Genomic DNA, 16418 nt, shown 5'->3' with positions numbered 1-16418 from the left:
ATGTTTGAAAATAACCTTTCTTCATTAATTTAGGCCAAAATGTATTCTGCTACAATTCTTTGGTGAAAATAAATCAGTGTATACTATTTAGTCTGTAGTAAAGTTATAGAGTTCATAAACTATGATATATATATATATATATATATATATATATATAGATAGAGATAGATAGAGATATGAAAAGTGACCAATCCTAATGTACTGTTTCTTCAGGCCTAAAAGCTGTGATTCCCTGTGACTGGCCTGTAGCATGTGATCACTGTGACAAAACACAGAGGTCAACACAATCTTACACAATGAAGGACATGAATCAAAGCGACTCATTGTGTACAATTGTCCTGTGATCTGCTGTGATTGCCACAGTGATCACATGATTTCAGCAGCGGCCGGTACACTGATCTGTCATCCGCTGTGTTCAGTGGACACGACGGATGACAGATTGCATCGAAGCTCAGCTCGTGGGGGGCGCGGTCCTGGGAGGACGTCATATGACATCCACCCAGTGTAAAAGGGCTTCACCCGGCCATTGTTTTACAATAGGCCAGATGGGAAGCAGTTAAAGCTGAATTTAAGCTAATACTTTAACATGTTACAGTAAAAGTTTTTTTCATTTGGAAGAAAGATTTAATTCATTTAAGTAAAACCTGAGTACTGTGAGCACCCCTGTCAGTGTAAATTGTTTGACTCAACCCTCTAACTGACACTTTTGATGGACTTCTTGGTCTGTTAAAAGAAACAGAAAAATAACAGACTTGACGGGCCAGATCACCTGGTGAAAATGGAGAAAAAAAAGCCTAAAAATAAAAAAGTAATTAAAAAAATTAAACAAATGCGGCCATCAGATCTAAGAATCGGTAAGCTGAAATATATTATATTTATGTATTTTTTAAATGTAATATTAATTCAATTTACAAAGCCAGAAGAAAAATATTCAACTAAATAATAATAAAAAAAAAATCTTCAAATACATCTATCTAAGAAGAGTAGGTAAAATTGTGTCTTAAAGTGGTATTAAACCCAAAAGCAAACATATTGCAGCTTACCAATTCTTATATGTGATGGCTGCAAAACCTTTATCCCAAAACAGAGAAATGATTTGCTGGAACTGCACTGGAGCTTGGCTTCAATTTGTTAGTGTATTTAAACCTGCTAGTTTACTTCCCCCTGACTGACCATGCTGCTTTCCAAAAGCACCCCCTGTGCTCATTAATCCAGAGTGGGGGCATGCTAATACAGGGGATGTGTTACTGGCCAAATAACTAGGTAAAAACAGGAAAAACCGTAAAAGAAAACAAATGCAGGCACCACATTTAATGATTAGCAAGTTGCAATATATTGTATTTTTTTAAGTTTAATATCGCTTTAAGGTTCATAGAGAAAGCTTCTTTTGGCCTAATGCTGCCCTCCCTCTACTACACCCAACTCCAGGCGCTGGATTAAAAAAAAAAAAAAAAATAGACCGCAACATTTTTATGACCAATGAGAAACACACAACACACAAAAGACAAGATACAAAAGCAGTAAAGAGTAATTCATGCATACAGAATGCTAGCAGACAGAGAGCTACCAGATGTTTAGCAAGAAGGAAGCAGAGTTTCTTTGTCCATCTTACCAAAAGGAGAAGATGAATTCTCAACCTGGAAAGGGCATAAATCAAGACCTACAGAACCCAAAACCAGATAAAATGGATGATTATAATAAAGAAAAAGAGGATGTAACAATAAAGAAAGGGTGGATGAGAATTTGTCAGGCAACATGCTTAAAATGTGTTCAAAGTAAAAACGAACTTAAAAAAAAAAAGAAGAAAAAATAAAAATAAAAAAGCAAATATACAACATATTGTAAGAAGATAAATAGCAGCTGAAACCAAACATGTTTACTTGGAGTAGTGAGAAGTAAAGGGAACCACTGGAGAGACAATTTATAAAAGCAAAAAGGATGCAGAAAAACTTACCGGTCTGAGTTGATGTTTTTGAAAGATCATCAGAAAGAATACCAAAAATGTCATCATCTGTGTTCAGAACTTCAGACAAATCTGCTAGAGGATCCTGAGAACAACCTTAGGGAATGACCGAGCAGAAAAGATGGCATAAAACACATTGCTCAGGGGAATGCTACAAAAAGTGCTATTTTCATTGGTAGCACAACACGGATTTCATCATTTTCACGGGTATATTTTTAGGACGATAGAATTAATTATACTTGTAACCAGTGTTAAATTGTCTACTAAATGAATACTATTTTAGTAAAATATAACTAAGGCCTCATGCACACTGGGCTTTTTTACAGCTGCTGTTTTTGGCTTAAGGCGTTTTTTTTCTACAGCAAGTAAACTCTCCATCAAAACAATTGAGATGACTAAAATAAGACTAAATCTAAAATAGCATTTTAGTCAAAAGAGTATGACTAAAACTAAATTGAAATTTGATGTCAAAATTAACACTGGTCTGTAGTGCATGTTCAAACCTTAATACCATAAATAATACCATGTTAGATTTTTCACTCCAGAAGTATATAATGAGTTTGGAAATTGTGGAGAAATGTTTAAATAATGCACTACAATTTAATTACACCCATTCGATTTTATACGACTAAAATGTACTAGAGATTTCAGTTGACTAAAACATACTGGGGATTTAGCTGACTAAATATGACTAAGACAATTGCAGAAGACTAAAATGGAACTAAAACTAAAATGCCATTTTAGTCAAAAGACTAAGGCTGCTTTCACACTGGGGCGGTATTCAGGCGTTACAGCGCTAAAAATAGCGCCTGTGTAACGCCTGAAAAAAACCGGCCCCTTTAACTCCAGTGTGAAAGCCGGAGGGCTTTCACACTGGAGCGATGCGCTGGCAGGACGGTGAAAAAAGTCCTGCTAGCCGCATCTTTGCAGCGGTGAAGGAGCGGTGTATTCACCGCTCCTACCCATTGAAATCAATGGGACACCGCGGCAATACCGCTGCAGCGGCGCTTTGCGGGCGGGTTTAATCCCTTTTCGGCCGCTAGCGGGGGTTAAAACCACCCCGCTAGCGCCCGCACACCGCCGCTAAAACGACGGTAAAGCGCCACTAAAAATAGCGGCGCTTTACCGCCGACGCTGCTCCCGCCCCAGTGTGAAAGCAGCCTTAGACTAAATCAAAATTTGCTGCCAAAATTAACACGGATGGCAACAGTTTAGGAGGGGATTTTCCCCTTGCTTTAGAAAGATTTCCCCTGTGTGGGGGAAATCTCTTGGACTGGACAGCAAAGAAAAACCTTGGCAAGGAGTGTGATTATTTTCTACTCTACTTTAAACAAAGTTTACTGGTACATGAACTTTAAAGTGGAGCTTTATTTAAAGTGAAGCTTTGCCATCTTATCTGGGAACATCTAGAAATGTTAATTGTTCCTAAGCAGTATACTGAAAGGTTTACCATCTGACTCCACTTCCTTCTGAAAAATAGCAGTGCACGTCCTGTGCATCGGTAATCCTGTTTTGTAGACCCATAGCTATATATCTGCAGCGTGAGATCATCTAAGGCACTGCTGCCTCTCGCTGCTTGTCGAACAGGATTTGGAGCGACATTTGGTGATGTCACTACTGTACTGGTCACTGTTCTCCTTGCTGGAGAAAAAGCTGTACCTGAGGACCTGAAGTGCAAGGATCTAATTGCATCTGTTTCTTTTATTGTGACTTTTTCTAAGGCTCTTGCTGCTTCTTGATCATTAACCCATCGGTCATCAGTCATTATAGTGGAAATTCTGATATGAAGACACAAAGCCTTGTCCACTACCAAGATGGCAGATTCCACACAGACACAGAGTGTGAAAAAGGACATGGCAAGTCAGAATGGGGGAAAAAAAATCAACTGCAGGGAGCCTATGGGGACTAGTTGCTGCTTTTTGAAAGCCTTTTGAGACTACAACTTCCACAGTATAAGTAATGTTTAAGAACTTGCTCACAGGTAGCATGGGAGCAGTGCCGATCGTGGTGTATTGCAGGGTTTCCTTTTTTTTGCTTTTTAAACAAACTTTATTGAAATGTCACACTGACGTTTCATTACGTTCTAGTGGGAGCAGCAGTACGAGGTGGTGGACCGATTTAATCACTGGCAGTGCAGTGTGAGGTGTATGAATCAGAAGTCTGGCCACACAGAAAAAAAACTTTCACAGGTAAAACAAAAAAAAGACTTTGTACCCTACAATGACCTTGAAGGATCAGGTATATTTAAAGTAGATGTAAACCTGATTCATGAAATGTGAGCTGGGCACATCTATCTGCAGTGTTTTGTTATCTCTCTTCAAAGCACCATGTCCAGTAGTTTTGTCCTGCTCCGTTAGTCTGTTATCAGCCTGATCATTTTTGACACGCTCTCCAAGTGTGTGTCGGGGGAGGTTGCTATAAATAGATTAGCACAAAGCTAAATTAGTCACAGGCACGCTCTGCATGTGTGGGGAGGGGGTCTGTGCCTTTCCTCCAATCAGTTGTCTCATAGTCTCTGAGTGTATAGCAATTATCCACACCTACAGGGGAACCAGGAAGAGAATTCCAACAGGATGTGCACTTTTGAAACAGTATATAAAGCTGAAGACAGAAGATATACATGTAAAACTTTTGTATGGAGATTTGTTTCAGCTCTGTGTATCATCTGAGTCTGTTCACTTCACTGGGTATATGTGAGGGTTTACATCCACTTTAAATGACCTGTTTTCACTAGATTTCATTAATAAGAGAATCAATTTAAGCAATCATATACAGTCATGCCCCAAAATATTGTCACCCACGCATTTCTGTCAGATAATGCACCAGAAAAGTGTTGCAATTACAAATTTTTAGGCATTCTCATGTTTATTTCTTTGGTTTGCATTGGTATGACACAAAGTAGAGAAACAAAAAAAGTCAAATCTGACACACTCCATGCAAAACTCCAAAAATGGACTGAACAAAATTATTGGCATCTTCTCAAAATTGTAAGAAATAATTACAATCCACGTTGTTGCTGCTCCTGTAATTTGTAATTTAACTCCCCTGTAACAATTAACAGGTGCTAACAATATATAAATTACACCGGCAATCAGTTAAAACGGTGAAACTTTGACTCAACCTTTTTGTGGGGTGTGTCTGTGTGCCACACGGAGCATGGAGAAAAGAAAGGGCAGAAAAGCATTGTCTGAGGATTTGAGAACACAAAATGTGGAAAAACATGGACAATCTCAAGGTTATAAGTCCATCTCTAGAATGGTGGATAAAGAACCTCAATAAACTACCAAATTCAAGCTGATCTTCAGGCACAGGGTACAACTGTGTCACCTTGCACTATAGAACAAAAATATATTTTGCAGCTTACCAGTCCTTAGATGTGGTGGCTGCAATCGTTTTCTTTTTTCCCAGCTAAGTACATTTTCTGCAAATAAAGAAATAAAAACAAAAAACGACCCCGGTATCAATATGATTGTAACTTTCTGTATACTGTACTCCTATCTCAAACGTTGTTGTCAGCTTTGTTCTATGAACTACAAAAAAAAAAAAGCTTCATGTGACAGCACCAATGCAGACTTAAAAAAAGGGTGTTTACAACCATCTCTTATACAAACGGTATGCAGCATAGGCTGGTTGTGGATTTGAGAAGGAGAAAGGCACCAGTGACCACCATCTGCATCCGAAGAGAGTGAATGAAGTAAAGAGTTCCAAGTATCTGGAAGTGCACATAGATAATAAGCTGGGCCGGAGCAAGAACACTGAGGTGCTCTAAAGGAAGGGCCAGAGCCGCCTCTATATTCTGAGGTCTTAACATCTGCCGGACGATGCTGAAGATGTTTTAGGAGTCTGTGGTGGTCAGCGCTATCCTGTATGCAGTGACATGCGGGGGAAGCAGGCTTAGGGTGGCCGACACCAACAGACTCAACCAATTGATTTGCAAGGCCAGTGATGTTGGATTGGAGTCGGAGTCTAACAACAGTGTTGGAGAGGAGAATGTTGTTCAAGGTATGTTCAATCTTGGACAGCCCCTCCCTCCCACTCCACCTTTTTTAATTTTTACTAAACGGGTTGCACTATACCACCACCATTATCCATGTGTAGTTCATATCATCCAAAGCTCAAACAACTATATTATGTATGTATTCTCTGTACAAATGCTTAACTATGCAACCTCTGACCACTTTTGAATACTTTTAATAAAAAAGACTGAACAAGAATAAAACCCATAATGTGCTTTAAAACACCTGAAATGCATGTTTATATGATTTTGGTGCAAATGTGCTACTAAGCAAGCTTCCTATTATTCATACTTGATGCGACTGCTCACCCTTACCATTTGTGGCTTTGGAGGGTGTTGCAGCAGAGCTAAGCAGGGGGTCAGATGATGGATCCAGAAAGGTAGCATTAATGTTGGCTTTGTACGGAAGCTGAGTGGTATCCTCAGACAAATTCTCAATGCTTGGCTTGTTTTGTCGACTGGTATCCAAAAGGTTTTTCCCAAAAAAAGCTTCCTGTGAAAAAGATTGACAAAGTAGATTAACTAAAACCATGTAAATGTTTAGGAGGCATCAAAACAATAGCTATCAGATAAAAAAATGCACTTCAGATATGGCAAATTAAGCTTCCCTTTAAAATAGTAACATTGAAGCTTGGTTAATTACGAAGTGCAATTATCATTTTCATATATATATCTACATTATATACCAGGGATATGCAATTAGCGGACCGCCAGCTGTTGCAAAACTACAAGTCCCATCATGCCTCTGCCTCTGGGTGTCATGCTTGTGGCTGTCAGTCTTGCTATGCCTCATGGGACCTGCAGTTCTGCAACAGCTGCAGGTCCGCTAATTGAATATCCCTGTTATATACTGTACATGGAAAGAAAACAGCATGAGTGTGTATGGGGCAATTCTAGAAAAGTGTCAGATTTAGGATCCATTTGGGGTCACTCAGATATACATTGATAGAAGATACAAACCCTAAATGAACATTTAGTTTGTTAAAGAAGAACTCCATGAAAAATGTTTTTTCTACCATGCAGTGGTGCTGTGCCCGCACTGCATGGGTTAACTACTCGTTTTGTCTAGGGGCGCACTGAAAGGCTATATTTGGCCGATCATTCGGGAAAATCACGCTCCCCCACTTTATGAGGTGAACTGTTCCTGCCATCCTCACGTCCAGAGCAGGTCTATGGACGTGATGGTGTCAGGAACAGACAGTCCATTCACAAGACCACTAGCGTGCAGAGGGGCATTAGTGGCAGGTACAGGTGTTGTGCTTGAAAGATCAGTTGATCAGGCAAGTATATCCCCCCTAGACAAAAACGAGCAGTTAACCCATGTAGTGCGTTAACAGCCCTGCTGAATGGTAAAACAATTTTGCCTGTAGTAGTTCTTTAACTGCTTGCTGCCCGCCCACCGTCATATGACGGCAGAGCGGTGCTCTTCTTCTTGGCTGCCGTCATATGACATATGGGGCTGACATATAGGGGCTGATTTTCTAAAGGCAAATATACTGTGCACTGCAAGTGCAGTTGCTCTTGATCTTAATAAAGGAGGGGAAACCCTGCTTATTTCTATCATCCAATCATGTGCAAGCAAAAATTTGGTTTTATTTTTCTTGCACATGATTGGATATTCTTTGCACAGTGAAGCTTTACCTCATTTACTAAGCTCTGGAGCAACTACACTTGCAGTGGACAGTATAGTTGCCTTTAAATCAACCCCAAAGTTTGTTTGCAGCCCTGATGAAGGACGTGCAGGACTACCAAACTGCATTGGCTTTCAGTGCTTAGATATTTTAATAAAGATCTGCTAATTTGCTTCATGTAAACGTCCAGCATTGTTTTCATCTTCCTTCAGCAAATGGCAAAGTTCTCCTACCTATAGGGCAGCGCACTTGTGGTTTCTTTTCTCCTCACATTTTAGGTTGGGCCAATAAACAAATGCCTGGCAATGGCTCATGTGTGCTAAGGAAAGTTTATGCTTTAAATTCTCTAAAATGTATTAAAGAGACAATTAATTACCTGCAGATATGTTGGAAAGGTTTCCTCAAGTTTGTTTTTCTTTTTCCGGTAACGCTTCCTAATTTTTTCTGTGTTCTCGGAGCTAGGAGCTAATTCATCCATTGGAGTATCAGGCAGCGGTTCATTCCAGGCTTAGGATGTACACAGAATGTAATTTAGAGGAAAACAAATTGTATGTCCACATCATAGCAAATTGCAAAATTAATCAGATGCTGAAGATAAATTATTACCTTGAAAATATTTAATAGTAGTAGATAGCAGACAGCATTGTGCTGTATTGTACCTACTAGGAAAGACATTCAGCACACCAGAAATGCCACACAGATCTACAGCTCACTGCACAGGGAAACACTGATAACTTTCCAGCATTAAAATTTATGCGGCTTCATTTATTAAAGTGTCTTCACATGTGCTTTCCAGGATAACAGGAAATCCTGTTTGGTTCTCTAATTTGAGTAACAGAGTGGAACCCACCCCAGAGAGTGGCACCTAGAAATGTTAGTGCCTCCGCCTCCATGGGAGTAACTGGTCCATCTCTGTCTGTAAAATAATGTAACCAACCACCTAATTACAAGCTTGCTGTGGGAGTTGCAGAACCCCCTGATTTTTACTAAATCCAAAAGGGAATCTCCATATGTCCTGGAAATCCACTTTCATAAGACCAGTTTTGCACTGCTTCACAATAACTAGTCAGAACCAAACCTGCAGGGTAAATGAAAGCTTGAATCTGGGTGGTTGCTAGGAGGCAACACAGGCAGTTCTTCTTTTAGACATTTTAATAAACAAGGGCCACATGTGTGCTAGGCTTACTACGATAATGTAGCATAAAAATGGACGTACCATCATCTTTGCCTGGCACAAGTTCAGAAACTGAGCCAGAAGAATCTTTTCTGGAAAGAGATCTCTTGGATTTCCCTTGACCTGTTCGGCTTCTTTGGCGCACCATAAATCCACCAATACCTGGAGGGAGGTTACACTGATCAGTTTCTTTTATTTATTCTTATTTATTTTTCTAAGGTTTGTCAGAATTCTGAATTTTAATAACTTAATTTCTTCCATGAATGCAAGAATTCTGGTACAAAAACATTTTGATAATAAATGTACCCGTCTGAAGCACAATACAAAATATGTTTAAATCAGGCATCACTAAATGGCGGACCATGCTAGTTCTTCCCCTCTGCTGCCACTATCACAGTCTTTTTGCAGAGCTGACATCGGGAGGCAACACAGTAATGGACGGGGGGCGGGAGCTAGCCCAGTTAACTGACCGATTGCTAGGACCACCCTGCATCTTAGCAACCAATCAATTAACTGGGGTAGCTCCCGCCATCCGCCCATTGCCGTGTTATCCTTCCAATATTAGCTGTAGATGACCTATGCCTCCCCACCCTGGGAAAGAAAAAATGACCCTGTCACAGATATGAAGAACAGGGGGAAGCCAGGGGTGACATGAAGGGGTCCAGAAACTTTAACGTGAAGGAGGAAGGATATAGAGGGGGGGACAGGAATGTGAAGGGAGTGATATGAAGGGAGTGATATGAAGGGGGGGGGGGAGGGGTTCTACAAAGGGGATGAGGACAGGAATGTGAAGGGGACTAGGGACTGCAATGTAATAGAGGGGTGCTATTATAGGGAGGTGAGGACAGGTATGTGAATGGGGTGATATTAAGGGGGGCTGAAAACTGCAATTTGAAGTAGGGTGTGATATAAAGGGGGCTGAGGACAAAAATGAGACGGGGGGGGGTCTGAGGACTGTAATGTGAAGGGAGGGATGATGTGCAAGGAGGGCTGAGAACACTGATGTAATAACAGGATTGTGATGTGAAGGCTCTGAGGCTAGGTTCATATCACTATGTAATGCGTTCGGTATGTAGGCAACCTTTTTTTTAAAATTGTGACATATCGAGCTGCCTGGTACTGTGGCACCATGTAGTTCAGCACTTGCAAAAACAAGCAATGTTTGGCAATGCTCAGAGGTGACATTAAAATGCCACTAACCACGAAAATGTTACTGCCTGGACAATTATTCAACACCCCTGATTTAAAGGAACAGAAATTTTCAAGAGAAAGCAATGACTAGTATAAGTCATGTAAACGACAGTCATCACTGGTTGAAAACTGATGTTACTAACTCCAAGAAATTTGAACTAAAAAAGACAACAATGGTGATGCTACAAACTTTAACGTGCTAACTTTCTCATGATTGAACCTTGCCACACAAGTACTGGGGGCGTTTGCATGCAGGACATAAATTTTGATCTATACTACTTTTGAGATTTCACAGCGGGACTATCAAAAGTAATTCTGCAGATATTCATTCTGGTCTCTAATACTTTTACAATAGCTTTCACAGCAGGGCTGTAAAATTATAGAAGAACTCTGTTGATTTTGCAACTGGCTATCTGCTGGCTGCAAGGGCTAAATATAAAAAAAAAATTCAGATGTGATACAGTGGAACCTTGGATTACGCACATAATCCGTTCCAGGAGAATGCTTGTAATCCAAAGCACTCGCATATAAAAGCTTGTTTCCCCATAGAAGTCAACGGAAACTAAGATAATTCGTTCTGCATTGACTTCTATTGCATGCAATACTGCATGTGGCCAGAGGTGGGGGGGCGCTGGAGAACCTCAGAAATACAGATTTCTACAGATACAGATACAGAATACAGATCGGCTGAACTTTGAAAGGCTCAAAAACACTCAGGAACGGAGTATATTCGAGCGATTCCGAGAATTTCTGAACAGTTCCGAGTGTCATCGACACCCCCGCACCTCCGGCCAAATGCGGTACTGCACAACACATTAGCTTGAATTCTGCTCGTTTTGCGAAACAACACTCGCAAACCGAGTCAGAATTAAAAAAAAAAAAGGTTGCTAGTCTTTCAAAACGCTTGCTAAACACGTTGCTCATTAACCAAGGTTCCACTGAAGTTCATATTTTCAGATTTAGTAATCTACTTAAAGACAAGTAAAACATTAATACCAGGTCTGTATGGTTTTCGTTTTCTTTTCTTCATTCCATCCATCACTTCTGTACTCTGCAACCCATCATCAATAGGTTCTCGCTCAGGACTAGAGTCAGACTTCACATCGCAGTCCATAAGATCTCCCTCTACAACATAAATGTCACGTTTAAGTGTTGCATATCTATAAAAACAACCTCATAAATTGTAAAGGAATCCAGTCTATTTACATAAATATCCACATGGTTATAGCTCAAAGTATATCTAAACTTTTTATGCTTTTAATAAAGTAGAGGAGGATTAAAAACCATATCAAGTTTTTCTTACTGAGACAGAAAGTGAAATCATTATCACAAGAACTTAGAGGTGTATGGAGTAAAGTGTCATCAATGAGAAGTGTAGAGTATAGAATGAGTTTTATCTAAATTACATTAGAAACTGTGTATATATAATATTATTTAACTTCTTAGTTCAATTACTTTGTAGTCCTGATAAAGGGAGCTCCTTTGAACACCCGGAACATATTGGCCTTTTATTATAAGTATTCTTGCTTTTCTCCATATACCTCCAAGCTGTATTTCAGACACAAGTTGTTGTATTGCCCTTGTTCACTGGAGGGCTTCATGAAGGGAACTAGGCAAAACAAATTACTAAAGTCTGTGCTCTAAGTCAGGGACAAACTGCAAAACCAACAATTCATGTAGAACCATACACACTGCAGCTTAACATTTGTAACCTAATGTCAGATCTACAATTAATGCACTTAAAAAGGATCTTCACCAGCACCCACTATTTTTTTCTGAACCCCTGCACAAGTTGTGCCCAATTCAGATATTTACTCAGGGGATTCAGGATGGTCCTGCTGAGGTTCTCTTATCTTCTGCCATGCTCAGGTCCCATGATGCCATGTGCTTGTGTGAGGTCGGGAGGCTGCCGGCTCTTTCGGGCTCAGCCGGCAGGCCTACTTTATGATGTACCACTAGGCTTGCCCCCTCCTAATTAAGTAAATTACAGATATGCTGGGTGGGATATGTGATGTGCATAACCCATGAGGCATAGGGAGCGCAGTGCACATCATTTTCCTAGCCAAATGACGAGCATGGGGGGGGGGGGGGTGGAACCAAAACTAAACTTAAAAAAAAAAAAAGAAGCTATATTTGTAAAGTAGACTGGAAGAGAGGTGGAGAGGAGGGAAGTTTGCTTTTCAGGGTGAAGATCCACTTTAACAGCAGGACAACAAGACATTACCTCTACTATCATCCATTTCCCCATCACGTGAAAGCTCGGACTGAGGGTCTGGCGGTGTCTGGAGAACCGCTACACTGTTCTGGTTGATAATTTTTAATTTTAACTTTGGTTTTGATCGTCTTCTCCTCGGTGCTGTGATTGTTAAGCTCTGTAACTGTGAAAGTCCAGACTCTGTCAAGCACACTCCATCCTGGGTGAAGGTTTTGAGTACATCTTGAAAAAAAAAATTAAAACAAAAGCATAAAACAAGTTTGACATGCAACATTAACCACTTCAATGCAGGACACTTGCACACCTTCCTGCCCAAACCTATTTTCAGCTTTCAACGCTGTCACACTTTGAATGACAACTGCGCGTCATGCTACACTGTACCCAAACTCTTTATAATTTTGTTCCCACAAATAGAGCTTTCTTTTGGTGGTATTTGATCACCTCTGGGATTTTTTTTCCTGCTAAACAAAAAAAAGAAAAAGACTGAAAATGTGGATTTTTTTTTTTTCTGTTACAAAACTTTGTAAATACGTTTTCTCCTGCACTGATGGGGCTGCACTGACTGGCACTAATATGCAGCACTGATTGGTACACATAGGTGGCACAGAAAGTCAGCATTGATAGGAAGGCACAGATGGGCACTGATAGGTGGCACTGATGTACAGTAATGAATGGTACTGATGGGCATCACTGATCGGCATCCCTGGTGACATTTCTGGTGGTCCAGTGGGAACATCTGGGGGGGACTGTGTCGATAATCAGCACAGACTCCCCCCATCAGAGGAGCAGCTGACCTGCTCTCCTCTACTTGCGTCTGTCAGACAGCTCTTTTGGTTTACACTGTGATCAGCCATGATTGATCACGGCTGATCACATGGTCTTTACCTTGATCGGTGTTGCGGTGTGTCAGACTGACACACAGCAACAATGATCGTCGTGAAGCATGCCCGGCTTGTTATCCTGACATCATATGATATTCAGTCAGGAAAGCAAAACCACTTTTCTGCTGTCCTTTTGCTATATAGCGTATATGGCGGGCGGCAATGGTTAAAAATGACATGTTAAAAAAAAAAAAAAGCAGGCAAAAACTTTTCCACTTCTCTCCTCTTTAAACCCAAAATACAAAAATATAAATAATGAAACACATGGCAACCTTTTCCCATTTACAATATTTGCAAGTTTTACTATTATTAGAGTTACTTTTATATCTTTAAAATAAGAGTAATACCCGTGCTTGGTAAAAACAACAAAACAAATAGCTAAGCTTGTGAATATATGATGCAAAAAAAAAAAAAAAATGGTTAAATTGCAAGCAAGAATAAAGTGCAAATTAAACACTTATGCAGAAAGTTCATTGGTGATAAAAGGTCATAAGAAGAGATCCTCGTTAAGCATAGATTCAATAGGTGAAATCATGTGAAGTGTAAAATATAAACGTAACCATGTGAAACCCGTCACCACAGAGAGATAAAAGGCTTACCAGAGAGCCAGCAACCGCCCTTTTGGGGGGGGGGGGGGGCGTAAGGCGCTGGTTAGACCTGAGATCCTATGAAACGATGACCCGATGTGCTGGTGCGTCCCTCTGTCGTCTGGGTTCCGTCCTTCTCCAGAAATCTTCACAGGTACCAAGCAGTGTTCAGATCTGTGGAAAAGGGATTAATCCTCCTCGCTGTGTAAAAAGGCTGGTTGATCCCGTCTTCTCTGATCCTCCCCTTTTTCTACTGACTTCAGAACAGGTCTGGATAAAACAGTTACTGGAGCCAGGCTGCACATGCTCAGCTTGGTGTGTATTGCTTGTTGTGTCATTGCTGCATCACCAGGCATCCCATTAAAGCGAATGGGACTGTCGAGTCAACAGCGGGTCAGAGGAGGAGCTGCTGGGAACACCTTCCCCACCATCAACAAGATTCACCCACAACAGGTCATGTTTTTAGGCTTTCCCTCAGATGAAACAGCTGTGGTAATTACTAAGGATGCCTTAGTAATTACCACAGCTGTTTCTGACCCGACTTTGACATGACAGTCCCATTCACTTTACTGGGACAGCTGGTGATGCGAGAGTGACACAACAAGCAATATACACCAAACTGAGCATGTGCAGCCTGGCTCCAGTAACTGTCTTATCGGACCTGTTCTGGAGGATCAGAAAAGACAGGATCAAACAGCCTTTTTACACGAGGATTAACCCCTTACGCTTTCCACAGATCTGAACACTGCTTGGTACCTGTAAGGATGAACCAGGATATCAGGTTATCCCTCTATAAGGTCCCAGATTGCAGAGGGATGCACCGGAACATCGTTTCAGAGGATATCAGATCCAACAAGCGCCTTATGACCCCCCTGAATAAGGGTGGTCACTGGCTCTCTGGTAAGCCTTTTATCTCTGTGGTGACGGGTTTCACATGGTCAAGTTTATATTTTACACTTCACATGATTTCACTTATTGTATCCATGCTTCACAAGGAGTTCAGTAATTCAGTTCATCGGTTATGCTCAAGTCTTAAAAGTGTTTGTTATTCCAACATTTCATATTCCTGATAGGTGCTTGCTGTACCATGTACTTGTTCTCTTTGTATTATTTTCTTTGTGTGAAATCCCTGGTGTTCCCGTCAGTCCCTCTGCATTCCCATTACAAAACTGACCACACATAGGGCTCATGAACACTACAGCTTCTAAACTAGAGTTTAGGAGTTTTTCGCGTTTTATTCTTTTTGCCAAAACGCCTAAACTTAACTCCATAAGTCTGTGTCCATGCACATGCTTTTACAAGAGTTTAGAAGCTGCTGCCGTTAGGGGAGGTTAAACCTCCCTGAATCTCCCTCTCCTGAATGCATCGAATCCTGTTCAGGAGAGGAACGTTTTCACTATCGGTTGCAAAACGTGGTAAAAGCGTGGATCGATTTTGATACGTTTTGCGGTTTTCCATGGCCGGGAGTCAGCCTAGTTTGTGTGTACATGAGCTCTAAAGCAGGAAAGCACACCGTGGTCAGTTCTATAAATGTGCTGGGAACTCCGTCTGCTCCCTCCAATGATCAGACTTGTCCTGATATCTCTCTCTCTCATATATATATTATATATATATATATATATATATATATATATATATATATATATATATATATATATATATGTTTTTTAATCTATACACACATTTTTGTTTTGTTTTTCATATTCATACAGAAATAGTTGTTTTAAAAGGACCTCATTTATTTATCTGTCTGAAAACAATAAAGCAGTTGTAAATCCTTAACTCAGCAAACAGGCCAATGTCACTAAATGGGTTTTTATGCAGGCTGCAATGTTTAAAATAATTAAAAAAATAAAAGTAAAATTAATTAATTTTAACTGATCTAAATTCTATAATCTTGGAGTAGATTACAGAACATAGGCAAAGTGTTTATCATAGTCCCTGGGTTATAGGCTTGTATCTTCAGGTGATTGGATGCTGGCAAGCTTTTAAGGACATGCCCTCTGGGTGCCGCTCGTACAATTCTACACCACTGTGTAAGCACTGAGTTTTCTAGCAAGCAATGCAAAGTAAACCAAGGAATGGAAGCTAGGGTGGCCTGTGTCCTGTACCTCAATATTTGAAATCTATAGCCAAGTGAAAATTGGCGATCAGATTTCTTATCCAGCGGTGGTGGACATGGAAGCAGGGTGTCCTGTGTGGTCCTGAGAAGGGAGATTTGGAAGTTTACACTAGTACAGCAGGGCGATCGCTGTACTAACATCGCTTGTGTTAATACAGCAATCTGTCAGTTTTATTTGCTCAGCCCGCTGGGTTGAAAGGAGAAAAAAACTCCCTCTGTGTACCAGGCATTATACTTGGCAGGCCGATGGCTTTTTGTTTGCCAGTTTCCAATTCATTTTAAAAAGTCAGCAGTACAACCTAATGTCATCAGATTCTACTGATCTTGTGTGCCTTGCTGAAAACGATTACCTGAAGTGATACTTTAATCTCAGTCTGTGCTGCCCAAAAAACAACGTAGTCTCCCACAGTATGAGAGAATGAAAATTACTTTTTTTTTTCCATTTCTGGGCAACAGGTAGTAGAGTAATGTGTCTTTTTGCAGAAGAACGTAAACAGACATTTAAACTTTTCTTACCAGGTTCTCTAATTTTTGGAACAATCTGGGCATTAACTGGAGATTCAATTTCTTCTAGAAAGAAAATGAAAAAAAATAAAAAAAAAGATATAAAGATAGAAAATCAAAATGCCATAGAATGAT

At 40.4% G+C, this 16418-nt stretch overlaps 1 protein-coding gene across 10 annotated transcripts in view; it reads right to left on the bottom strand.

The window, feature by feature from the left end:
* Positions 1-16418, bottom strand: part of KMT2C (lysine methyltransferase 2C) — a 407832-nt gene that overhangs the window by 102632 nt on the left and 288782 nt on the right. For 6 of the 10 annotated variants that reach the window (XM_077491169.1, XM_077491171.1, XM_077491174.1 and 3 more), the window contains 9 exons: positions 16296-16349; positions 12199-12411; positions 10971-11099; positions 8826-8945; positions 7986-8116; positions 6294-6471; positions 5328-5384; positions 1955-2059; positions 1613-1660 (listed from right to left, as the gene is read on the bottom strand). In XM_077491169.1, coding sequence (XP_077347295.1) covers positions 1613-1660; positions 1955-2059; positions 5328-5384; positions 6294-6471; positions 7986-8116; positions 8826-8945; positions 10971-11099; positions 12199-12411; positions 16296-16349 — 1035 coding nt within the window. The remainder of the gene's footprint in view (positions 1-1612; positions 1661-1954; positions 2060-5327; positions 5385-6293; positions 6472-7985; positions 8117-8825; positions 8946-10970; positions 11100-12198; positions 12412-16295; positions 16350-16418) is intronic. The other 4 variants (XM_077491172.1, XM_077491178.1, XM_077491170.1 and 1 more) reach the window with 3 other exon arrangements.

This window comes from Lithobates pipiens, unplaced genomic scaffold, assembly GCF_037356315.1.
Source record: "Lithobates pipiens isolate NorthernLeopardFrog02 unplaced genomic scaffold, aLitPip1_a1.2 Scaffold_19, whole genome shotgun sequence".
In the NCBI taxonomy this organism is placed as follows: Eukaryota; Metazoa; Chordata; class Amphibia; order Anura; family Ranidae; genus Lithobates; species Lithobates pipiens.
Note: the sequence above shows the minus strand (reverse complement) of the source record. Positions and strands in the feature narration are given on the sequence as shown.